The sequence below is a fragment of the Mytilus trossulus genome, chromosome 10, assembly GCF_036588685.1.
Source record: "Mytilus trossulus isolate FHL-02 chromosome 10, PNRI_Mtr1.1.1.hap1, whole genome shotgun sequence".
NCBI lineage: Eukaryota > Metazoa > Mollusca > Bivalvia > Mytilida > Mytilidae > Mytilus > Mytilus trossulus.
The window spans coordinates 41,191,531-41,204,386 of record NC_086382.1 but is presented as its reverse complement, the minus strand read 5'-3'; the positions used below and the strand labels follow the sequence as shown (position 1 = coordinate 41,204,386).

The following is a 12,856-nucleotide window of genomic DNA, read 5'->3' as shown; positions in this document are numbered from 1 at the left end:
TTATGAGGAGTCTTGAGGTTTCAACCCCATCAATTTTATACCAAAGACTTTAAAATTGTTATTTGCAGCTTCTCCACAAAGCATTCATTTATTTTATCACTTGACATTACAGCCATCCAATATTATCATACATGGACTACATTTTTTTTAAACCAAATAAATTTCATGCTTGTTTTTATAAATACTTGCCATCTTGTGCTGTTCTAAGACCAGTTAAGTTTAAACTGTCACTGCTGTTAAATTTATCATTGACTGTGTAAACTTGTATGCTGTAAAAGGTTCCTGACAAAATAGAAAAGAAAAATGATGCTTATCATCCTTATAAATTAGTAAAGTTGGATTGTTTTCTACAGACAGTAATATAGATAATTAAATATCAAACAATAAAATTATATGTCATTTAAAATGTTTTATACAATACAAAATACTGTAAACCAACTTAATTTTGCTGATTCTTTATTTTGCCTTTAGCTTTTTCTGGTTTATTTTGCAGAGGTTAAATTTCGAGATTTTATAAAATTTACTTGATGTAGATAAAAGGGAAGAAAACTAGTTTTACATATGCAAGACTATTAATTTATATTAGCCATATTTTTTATCTTGCAACAGTAGTGTAAATTTGTTGGTTTACAGTAGATAAAATGTACTTGTCAGACCTTTTGCTTGGGTTTTTTATGCTACTGCCATCTTTGTCCAAATGTGAGATAGAACAAAGTATTCTTATCTGGTAGACATAAAAGCATTTTATAGAGGTAACTGTTAAGATTTTTATCATAAGAAATGTTAACGATATTCTATTGTCATTGCACTGTATGAGGAGTTATAGACAAACTTTAGTTTTTAATTTATTTTAGCTATTCAACATATTGTAAACTATAAAACTTTGTACAAGCAGTTACCCATAATGTCATGAAACTTCAAAGCTTTTGAATGATTAGTGTTCCTTTACCATATGCCTTCAGCCACAATTGTGAAGCTCATGATAATATACTTTCATAAAGAATGGTTCTTGCATGTTCATGTAACCATTTGATCAAATGTAATGTTTTTATAATTTGTACACTAAGTAACAATAGTGCACAGGCTGAGTCTCACCTGCTTACTGACAATTGATTTTCTGTTGATAGTCCTAAATATCAAGTTTTAGTACAAGTATCACATAAATTAACATGATCCAAGAAAATGAGGTCAAGGTCAGATAAACAAAGCATGAAACACTTTATAATCATCCCATACACTGAATACAGTGACATATTGCTCTAGTATATAAGAAACAGACCAAACCATGAAAAATGTATATATTCATTGACAAATGAACCAAGAAAATGAGATCAAGGTCAGTTTGAACCATCATGAGGGGTAGGGCTAAATATATTAATTAATACTGCATGAAAACGAAACTTGTAAATCCCAATAAATTTGCATACCAAATGTCATTAACTTTAATAACTTAAGTTGTTCATCTTAAACTGAAGTAATCACAGACTAATATGTACATTAACTTAGCAAAAGTTTCAAAGTCAATAGACTATAAATGAGAGCGCAGGCCCACATATTATCTATGTGAATAGAATGTGCTAAATACAAATAAAACTGCATACTAATTAAAATTGGCCAATGGTTCCTCTTGAATTGACCTAATCATTATAAAGCATGATACAACTGATGCATGTAAACTATTCAAAAGTTTATAGTCAATATACCATATCTTTAGTTTATTCTAAGTTACAAATGTTGAACAATTACTGGAATGATTTAGTACTGTAAATTCAGAAATTATTGTAAAGTCTTTATAAAAGTGACAATAATGAATGGGTGAGTATCTCATTTATAAAAAGTTACATTCTCATATCTGATAGATAAATTTGTGTGCAGATTATTATATTAATCAGTTTTATCCACTCTTCAAAAATCACAATAATTTTGGAATTAATAGTTTATTGAATGCAGTAATTTCATTCCTTACCTGCTTGTAAGCCAGTAACTTGATAAATGTTGTCCATAGTGTCACCGATGAAAACAGAATTCCTATAGGTAAAGTTCTTGTCCTCATAGTTTTTTCCATAAATGTTTATTCTGTAACCATCAATGTCTCCTCTCGGATCATCAGGCGCAATGATGCTTATGTTAAAGTTAGTTTTGCCCACTGTACCAACCAGTGTAACATTTTTTGGAGGATCAGGCACTGAAATATTTTAAAAGATTTTAAGAAAACCCATGTTGCTGTATTGAGGTTCATATAAATGAAATAATGAACATGGTCACGAATTTACATGTAGTATGTTTTATTTTAATTTTTGAAGGTTGTACAGTTGCCTATAATTGCTAACATAAACTTCATTTAAAATTTGATGAATAGTTGTCTGATTGGCATCCTACATCATACCAAATCTCCTTCATTCAAATTCATCCTTTTAACAGATTTTTTAGATACTAATGTGGTATAAAATACTTTTTTCTGTTAGCAGCACAATGCTTTTTCATTTGTTTGTTGAAGTGTCTGATATTTCAAGGTATTCTAATCTATTTTCTAAAATAATAATTGCTCTGTATTTATCATAATTTAAAAATTATGACAAATTTAATCTATAAATTGTAGGAGACAAAAAATTGCATAAAGAAATCCTGATATTTCCCTTATATCCTTGATACGATGGCAAGCATTCAATTTAATTTTTTATCTGGTTATTTGTGTTGTTTACTTGCTGTCTGATAGACATATACTTCAAATATTTTTTATTTGTTTCAAAATTCACATAAATAAATACCTAAGATATCTTATCATTAGTGCACAAGTTCTAAAGTAAACAATATACCTTCTGATTCAGTCCTAATAACACATGTTCCCTCATCACTCGTCTTATTATGCATATAAGTTTTCAGAGTTAATGTATAGTTCCTTCCAGGAACAAGATTATCAATTTCAGCCATTGCTGTTTTCACATACAAAGAAGTCCGATTTTCAAATTTAACACCGTATCTATCTGCTCCAGCTGTCTGGTTCCATGTGATGTTAATATTTGGTGCATTGTAACTATTTCTGTATTGAGGACAATCAGGTGGGTTTGGTGCTGAAATATTCACAACAAACATATAAAAGATGTCTTCAATTTTTCACTTTTCTTACACATGAAAATATGTTGCTGCAAGAAAAATCATTTGAAAAAATAATGAATTTCTACAGGCCTTTTCAGAAACTAATTTGATTACAGCATGCACCATAAAAACATTTGTTATATTATTCTCATTTTAACACCTTGAGCTGTTTGTTACATTATTGTAAAGATATTTTCTTTAGTTCATGAAGACAGTATGTATGTAGAACAGCATAAGACATTGGGTTTCTTTCTCCTTAAATTCAGTAATTTAACCCACCCACCCCCTCCCAAAAAAAGAAAAAAAAAAGAAAAGAAAACTAACCCAACTTAATAGGGTAATATAACCATGCATGCATGGCTAAAAGAGTTGAGGATAGCTAGTTTATTCTGAAATATTAGAAAAGTTAAATTAATCTTAGCCATGATGCATGGCTCACTTTATTTAGTTGGGTTCCTTCAATAATACCACACTGATTATTTTTCCAGAATTTAAAATAATTACAGAATCAAACAATTCCTTGTTTTAAGATGTCTTTTCGTGTCTTTTTTTTAGATTGCTGTCACATTGATGTTTACCACACACTGTCTTGTATTCATTTAATTCTCTCTAGTATATTTCACTGATTAAACAAACAAGATTGTAAATGATACAATCTTTTTAAATTTTTTTGCAAGTATTTTGATAAAACATGCACTTTAAATCATGCTGCAAGGCTATAATAGTAAACTTTACTATTTTGGTTAACTTGTTTTGTTAAGTTTATTCTAAATATCCTTTCTTTTCATATAAAAAAACTTGTTTTCAAACTCGAGAATAATGGTGCTTGCCAAGTTTGAGATATAATATTTTAAACTACTTTATGATATAAGTCTTCAGATAACTCCAAAAAACTATGGGAGATGATAATAGTTTGTGATAACTCAAAATGAAAGTGTTTAGGTATGACGCCCTGCTAACCGTATCACATTTTCATGATCAGTGAAGGCCCTAGTCTAAATAAAACTCGGCTTTATTATACATTTTTTTTTATATATTTGACCACAACTTCCTTGTAAACTACCTTACATTAAAACTTTAATCTGACACATTAACATGTTAAGTAAACAGTGAAATCTAGGTCAATTTAGCCTTATTTGGCATATATTCTTAATTTCACACCATGATGAATATGTGTACTCAGTTTGATTTTGATGGGACTATACAACTTAATGGCAATCGAGTGAATATACATAGTAACTGTAACCAAAACTTTAGCCTGATATATTGGGACAGGCTATTAGGACTGGGAAACATTATCTTCACTAATGATGTAAACTGGGGGAAAAAATACACAACAGGAGGATAATTGCAAATAATTGTGCTTAAGGTGGTACCTAATACTACAGGGAGATAACTCATTAAAATCATCTAAATGTTTGAATTACATTGTGTTGTTAAGTGGTATGGGTGTCTTCCTCCATCTTGGATTGTAAAAAACAGAGAACCAAAGGTTCAGCTTCTCTATCAAGTTAGCAAAATTTGATGCAGGAATGCAGATATTATATGTGAATTTTCATTTAAAAGAACCAATTTATAAGAATATAACTTATAAATATTGATATTTTTACAAATAATGATTATTTTTGGTTGTTTTTTTAAAGACAAAAATTGGCATTTTAAGGGGAGGTAACTCTAAACAGTTCATTTTCTGAATGATTCTACATGGAATTTTCCTATTTTTTTATTTTAGCCGGAAAAAACGTACGGTGACCCTATCTTTTCTTTCGATATTATCAAAGCATTGTATGAAAGCTATCTAATCACAAAATTGTGTTTTTTCCTGTATAATCCATACAAAAAGTTTCATTTTGTCACGCCCTGTAGCTTGAGAAAATGCACGGTGACCTATCATTTTTATTACATTTTTCAACATATATCAATAGATACTACGTTTTGGTAAAGTATGAACAAATTAACACCTTAAGAGAATATTAAGCTTCTCAATGATCAAGACTAGATTTTGTCAAACTGCTATATAACCAGTGTAATTTTTCTGATAAAATGGTTGGTTTAATATTTTTGAAATTTTTACATTTTTGTCATAATTTTATAAAAATTAAACGATCCAAATTAATTTTAGTGATTGATTGTTGGTTGCTTAACGTCCAGTGGCAAATTAATTTTAGTGAAAGTGTTGGGTACCACCTTAAGTTAAGTTAAATTAATGATTCCCTATTTTCAGAAATTTCTCTTTTTGAAAAAGTAACTCATAGTGAATGGCAAATCAGACTATCAGTTCTATAACTCTAGAGAGTTTGGAACGAGGAAGTTAAAAAGTGACTGAAAAAATGTATAAGTAATGGTAAACAAATAATATAAAAGCTTTTTTTATGTTAGATAAATATCACCACACATAGTCAAATAATTCTAAGTGCTTCTTAACTTGTTCAAACTGACATTTCTACTAAAATGCAAAGCTTGTAAATTCTTATACAATTTCGATATAAATCTGTTTTTGTGTGTGCATTATATATACTAATTAAGATCTATATGTATAGACTACTATTTGATTGTGCATTAAATAAATGTAATGAGACTATACGTATATTCATATATGATTGTGTATCAAATAAATCTAATTAGACTATATGTATTTTACTATTTGCATGATCGTGCATAGAATAAACGTTATAGACTAAGATAATATAAAGTCAACAAGAAAAAGTCTTATTATAAAGAAATAATGAATTCAGAACTATAATACAGCGTGAAAATTAGTATTATTAGTCAAACACTTTGTTAACTGAGCATCCTATAAGCTATCTATATGGGCCCCATCATGGATTTATGATAGTTGTTTTTGGTTAAATCTGTACAAAAGGCATTTTATTGAGAATTTAATTCTTCAAAACATTTAATCCTTTCATAAATAATGACAGTTGAGACATACACTACATAAATCAAATAATTTGTGATTTTTAAATATACAGGGTAGATAACTTTCACAGAAATATGCTAAATTCAAGGGGAGATAATTTTTAAAAATTACTTGTCAAGTTATTATGAATAGTTTTGAGAAAAAAGTTAAATTGTACCTAATGATTTATATCCATTTATTTACAAGAGGCAAGATGCAAAACATCAAATGACCAGTCACTTACAGTTTTCACCAAATTTGGGACCAAAATTGCAAATAACAATGAAGCATACTTAATTAAGGAATCATGTATCTACACGATTTAAGGTTTCTTCTGATCAAAAATAAAATTTCTTACTTGTTGCAACACTTCCATTTATACTCTCTGACGGTATACTATCATTAAAAACTGTTAAAACATATACATTATAAATCTGTCCAGCTGTAAGTCCACTGACTGTAATTATCTCCTCTTTGGTCGTGTTGGTTTGATCAAAGTTGTCTCCCTTTACTGTTACATTAAACTCTAATTTATACTCAGAAGAATTTAGACCAGTTGGCCTAACCCATGCAACAGTAATAGCTGTTTCAGTAGAATTTAGACTAAGTGAAGTTGGTAATAAAGAGGTAACTGTAGAAATAGATAAATAAATAATATGTCATAGGTTAAAACAGAATTATATATATATATAAATATATGTATGAAAACATGTAATAGCTGTCAATGTGAAAATAACTACAGTTCAAATCTACCATTGTCTAGTAATTAACATGCAGTATCTTTGTGAAATTCATATTCTGATCTAGTTTTTTGGGGTTTTATGGGGGGTTGGTTTTTTTTTCTTTTTCTTTTTTTTTTTGGGGGGGGGGTAATGCCATTGATTAATTCAAAATAAAGGTACACTTCATTTTGAGATTTATTAAGAGCTATGAAATTAAAAGTGATGTAGTGAAACAAAAAAGTGTTAAGTTAAGTTAGATAAGTTGGATAAAACTAAGATATAGTCATCTAAAGTTAAATGTTTCAGATGAAATTATTTGCACACTTCAAACCATGAAAGCAAAAGGTACATTTTAGGACCTTAAACTCCTAATTCCCCAACAAACAAACAAAAAACATCTATTGTCATTTACTTTTTAAAAAAAATAACTAAGCATCAGAAAAAAAAGGCTTTTGAGTAAATGTGAATATAAGGTGAGCCTTGCTGACAAATTTTGACTGTGCCATCTTTTTATTGATGTCATCAAAAATGATTTGTCAGATATTAGCAAACATTTGAGGCTTAATGTAAGAATATCTTATGAACAATTACTTGTTTTTGTACAATTAAGCTAATTTTTAACATACTGTTATTTCCTGCCTGTAAAACCCATGAAAAGGTATAATCAAAACAGCCTTGTTCAATTAGTAAATATATTTATTATTTAATTCAAAGATCTAAAAGACTCTGAGTTTGGAATAATTTAATTGTAAGGCCCGGTTAATTTGGCCCAAAATAGTACCTTCTGCTTTGTGCAATAGCTCTAGATAAAATCCAAACAAAACTGCAAAAAGAAATTCACTCTTGATGAAAATAACACATGTAAATAGTTTTGGTTGTTAGTTTTGGTGTATATATTGTGTAAAATACCAACAAATGTGCTTTGAAGTTGTATTAAGTTTAAGTTTATAATAAAGTTGCTCTTATTTTTTCTGTTTTAACTTGAACTGCAGTCTCACTGTTTCTAGCTAAAACAACTCTGTGTATCCTGTAATTTATGTAACTTACTCCTACTAAGTGGAAGTGACACAGGATGGCTTAACATAGTTAAAATGTTCCTCATCTGTTTTGTATATGTATGTACCATATAATTCAATTACTACATGTATATTGATTGTATACTATGTATACATTTATAAACTATAAGTATACCTAAACATTGGTGTATGAAAGCAATATGATGATGTACTTATAATTTATACATGTGCATTATAGATGTAATTGCAAATATATTTGCGTGTGTGCATATATATATATATATGTAAAGCCCAGGTGGTCTTGTGGTCTAGCGGGACGGCTGCAGTGCAGGCGATTTGGTGACAACTCTACAACAGATTTATCCATTGGATCGCCATCAATGATGGTGATACATGGCTGTGTACATTATGTATATACATATATATATGTGTGTGGCACTGTATGCATGTATTTTTGTGCATGTATGTGTACGTTACAGTGCTTAGTATATAATATGGTTGACATGGAAGTATTTATTTATAAAATACAATTGTGTGCAGCTTTTTTATTTATCATTTTCCATTCTGCAATTTCCATAAGTAATAACTGACTGGACTGATATAATACTAAATCAATAGACTTGAAACACCAATATTTGTTTTACTTCATAATGCTTTTTATAGACCAAACAGTATTGACGTTTAGAGGTGAATTCTAAATTTATAGATTTGTTAATGATTTTTTTATCACAACACAAATTTAAAAAATCAATATTTATTAACATCCTGGTTATTGTAAATTTTAGTAATTTATAACTTCATAAATTTAAAAATTGTAAAAGAAGGAAATGTTAGTTACTCAATGTAATTTATAATATTATATCTTCCCTGTACATCTTAAATACAATGGAACTTTTGTTTAATCCTTTAAGCTTATTTTTTACAGCCGTCAAGTTAAGGTGGGATAAAATTTGTCCAAATTGCTATCTTCAGAACAGACCATTTGCTATACACAAAAGAACAAAAATAAGGAAATGCTGTATTTTATTCATTGTGGATATTTCCCCCCTTAAAACCCTCAATTTACATTCAATTTAAACAAAAAAACACTGGTACCTTTCATTAAATAAAATGCCAAATTTGAACTCTGGACTAAGAGTTTCTCAATGGTAATCATACCACATTGCTTTTGTTTAGCTGCTAACATATTCTTTTCACTTATTATACTATTTTTTTCTTTCAAAAACATCAAAATTTGTAAAAATATTGTCATTGAAATGTAATAGCTCACATAAGTAGTTGATTGACAATTTGGGAAATGTTATTCTATCATGAATCTTATTTTGCTGATAATTTATGCTGTTGTAAATTCTCTCCATTGGTTATGGTTTTCAAAATTTAGAAAAAAACGTTAATAAAATGTAAAATTGTTGCTTTCTAGCTGCTATATTTATACTCCTGTGAAAACAGGAATTATGTGGGCAGAAATCATACAGGATATTGTAGTTTCAGATCTTATATTATATATGTCTCTGCATAAGTCACTTTGTAATGTGTTTTTTTTTAAATGTTTTTTCTTCCAACAAATGGATATTTTGAATCCATTAAATCTAACTAAGATCAAATGGCATGTGTTGAAATACTGTGGTAATAATTATAATAATCGCAGCTATAAACATGTGAATGTAAAACAAAGTAAAACCTCCTGAAATGTACATTATTGTTACCAAAGTATTTATGAGGATATGTACTATAAAAGTTCACTAGTGTGGGATAATCCTTGAAATTTTACCACAGTTTTCTGAAAATGGATCAAAACATAAAAATATTACAGTATTAAAAAAAAGTTATATGAATTTCTTAGACCTTTCTACTTACGAGCTATACATGTAGTATTCCATAGGAAGAAACCAATTTTACACTGACAGGTTTCATCTTTACATTCTGAATTAGAATCACTGGATTCACAAGATCCTGGTGAACTGCTACAGTTTTTACCAATGCCAATAGGAACAGCGGTTGTCATTGGTTCTGTTGTTGTAGTGATGGTTGGTTGTGTTGTTATTGCCAATGGAGTTGTTGCCATTAGAGTTGTATTGGTTGCCAATGGAGTTGTTGGGGGGTTAGTTGGCATGGTTGTTGTTGTTAGGGGGTCAGTTGACATAGGTGTTGTTGCACTTTCTGTTGTTGTTATGGTTGTGTTTGTTGCTGATGGGGTGGTGACTATTGTCATAGTTGCTGTTGACGGAGGAACTTGACTGCTGCTGATTTGTGAGGTAGAAATTGTTGTTGTGTTATTTTGAAGTAATACCTACAATTCATAAAAAATGCATAATTAAAACAAGTCACAACGGTGTTAATCAAAAGGATTGATTGATTGATTAGTGTTAAATGCCACTTTCAGTACTTTTGTGTTTTTTGTGGAGGTCAGTTTTTATTGGTAGGAGAAGCTGTAGACCCTGGCAAAAACCACTGACCTTTGGTTGGAAAACTGACAATTCTAATCAATTAAGATTGAAGTCAATTACAGCTGACGAGCAGGGTTCCAACTCATAACCTCAGTTTGACATTAGAAGGAAGTCATTCGGATTAAGATGGATTGGTGTTTAATATCCAGTGGCAAATATTACAGGACAAAACACAACTAGACTTACATGCAGAGTCAGAATTTCAATGCCCTAGTTCACAGTTTACAGGAAGACATTTACCCTTTTTTTGGTACACACTGTCTTAAAGCTGACCAGTCATTGCTTTAAATACTCTTCAATCTCTATTAAATTTATGCCACATACTAAGTGCTCAGAATCAGCAAATTCCAATTTTCAAATCTTTGGTTTGGTCTGGGAGGATGCTACCTTGAAACCTTCATTTATATTATCAACATTCAAATGCTTGTATACACTTTTTTACGGAATCACAATAATAAAACTCATTTTGTCCATTCTTGAAAACCGCAATAATAATATACAGTATTTGTTTTTGGACATGATCAGCAAGTTCACAGTAGTGCACCTGGTTTACAACCCCCACTTTTTTTCAGACGATCAATTGTATTTGAGTGAGATCATATATTTGGAACAAATCCACCTGCCCCCCCCCCCCCCCCCACCCCATCCCCACCCCCCACCTTTTAATCCTTTAATTTTCCCATTTACATGTAGAATGGCTGGATCTACCCCTATATTTCTTATAGAGTTGATTAGCCTGGATGATGCTGATGTCTATATTAATCCTTTAAAACTAAGCAAACATATAGCATAGACTGCTTCTTTTTACCATGTTATCTTGTTGTTTTAAAATGCTAATATTTTAAATTACCTTATACATGTTACTATGTACATATATGTGCCAATTTATTGTGTCTCAATTCAGAGTCAGGAGACTTTCATTGTTCAGGTGTTTTAATAAGAATAAGAAGATGTGGTATGATTGCCAATGAGACCACTATCAAAATTTAGGATGTATTTTAGACACTGTAATGATTCAATACTTTAAAGTGTAACCTTTAAAAATATATATATATGATTAAGAAAAACAAACAGACCAAAACACAAAAACTTAACCTTAAAACTACTAAACCATAAAAATGAGGTTTCCGTCAGATGACACCTGCCAGTTGAACATGTACACCATGCAATGCTGCATACACCAAATATATTAGACCTATTGCTTATTATCAGTATCTGAGATATAGAATTGACCCCTAAAACTGATCCATGAAATCAGGTTGAGGTCAAGTGAAAACTGTCTACCGGTAATAAGAGATAAATTTACATTACAAAAAACTGTAACTTTGTTCTCTAGTAGTCACTGAACCATGAAAATGAGGTCAAGGACAATGGTCCTGTGACAGACGGAAACTTTGTAATTAAATAAGGCATATATGGACCATAATTTGGTATTTCGCCTTTGGTTTCTTTTTGTATCCTTTTTTATAAGTTCTAAAATTTTAACTTTTATTTTGTCGGTTGTGTTGGTGTTAGAATAGTATGAATGGAACAATTGAGTTTTTCGTGAAAAAATTAATACATTTTGATTCACCGTTTACGTGACATGAAACCAAACAGGAAACCAATCTTTATTTTCTTTATTTTGCACAATATAATTCAAAAGGCATAAATAAGTCATTACTAGTGTTACTTGCTTCATGTTAATATTTAAAATCTATTTTCAATATTATATTAAAGTTTTTTTTAAACCTGACAGGAAACCATAAGAAACCGAAAGCATTTTTTTAGTTTTATTTTATTGCAAAATCTGCTTAAAATAATCTGAACAGTATACTTTTTCTTAAAATCCATCTTAAATGTAACAGTATTATAAAACTCCTAAATATGTGCTTGTTTTGAAAACAATTAGTACAATTTATTCAGAATTTTCCATATTTTCTCCATTGATACAGGATACCATAATCGTTGTATCTTGATGTTTAAGCCAAAAAAAATGTCTTTATATTTGGTTTTGATATTCCAGTTATATATAATTTATTCCAAATCATTGGCAATGTAACATTCTTTAAATCCAGTAAAGAAAAAAACTTTCAACTTGGAATTAAAATCTTTAAAATAGGCACAATGTGATACTTGTGACAGGTGTACACCATCTACATGGTTTCCACATTTTAACCTACTTTAGTGGGCTAAAATCAATAAAGTACTTCTTTTCAAGTCATGCATGGTAAAAGTTTACTTCTCCTTTGACAAGTTTATTGCGTTTCTGATAAGTGTTTGCAGAACATGAATAAAAAATATTAATTAAAAACTGTGACAGGATTCCAACTTTGTACATTCTAAGTGTAACGGTATATTAACATGTATTTGTTATTAAATTATATTTATTCACCTAAAATATCCAGTAATATTTACTGCTGAAGTTAAATCAATCCAACGAGCATTGGTACAATGATAAGAGACGTAATTTCGATTGATTTTTCCAAGGACTCTTCACGTCATTATCGGGAAACGAAGTGTGTTCTAACGTCTGTCAAATATGAAATCGATTTTGTCAAGTCATTGGGCATTTATTTTCACACAGGATCGTATGTAACATTATGCACATTGGAAAAATAACAGACCACCGGCGCAATCTCTTTGACAATTGTATTTTCCTCTTTTAAACAAGACGAAACAAGTCTACAGATTATG

At 29.8% G+C, this 12,856-nt stretch overlaps 1 protein-coding gene across 1 annotated transcript in view; it reads right to left on the bottom strand.

Moving 5' to 3' along the window:
- LOC134687355 (receptor-type tyrosine-protein phosphatase H-like) overlaps positions 1 to 12,856 on the bottom strand; it is a 64,107-nt gene that overhangs the window by 40,685 nt on the left and 10,566 nt on the right. The window contains exons 2-6 of the mRNA XM_063547591.1: positions 9,591 to 10,023; positions 6,354 to 6,626; positions 2,817 to 3,071; positions 1,967 to 2,185; positions 190 to 282 (exon numbers count right to left, since the gene is read on the bottom strand). Of these exons, the coding sequence (XP_063403661.1) occupies positions 190 to 282; positions 1,967 to 2,185; positions 2,817 to 3,071; positions 6,354 to 6,626; positions 9,591 to 10,023 (1,273 nt within the window). The remainder of the gene's footprint in view (positions 1 to 189; positions 283 to 1,966; positions 2,186 to 2,816; positions 3,072 to 6,353; positions 6,627 to 9,590; positions 10,024 to 12,856) is intronic.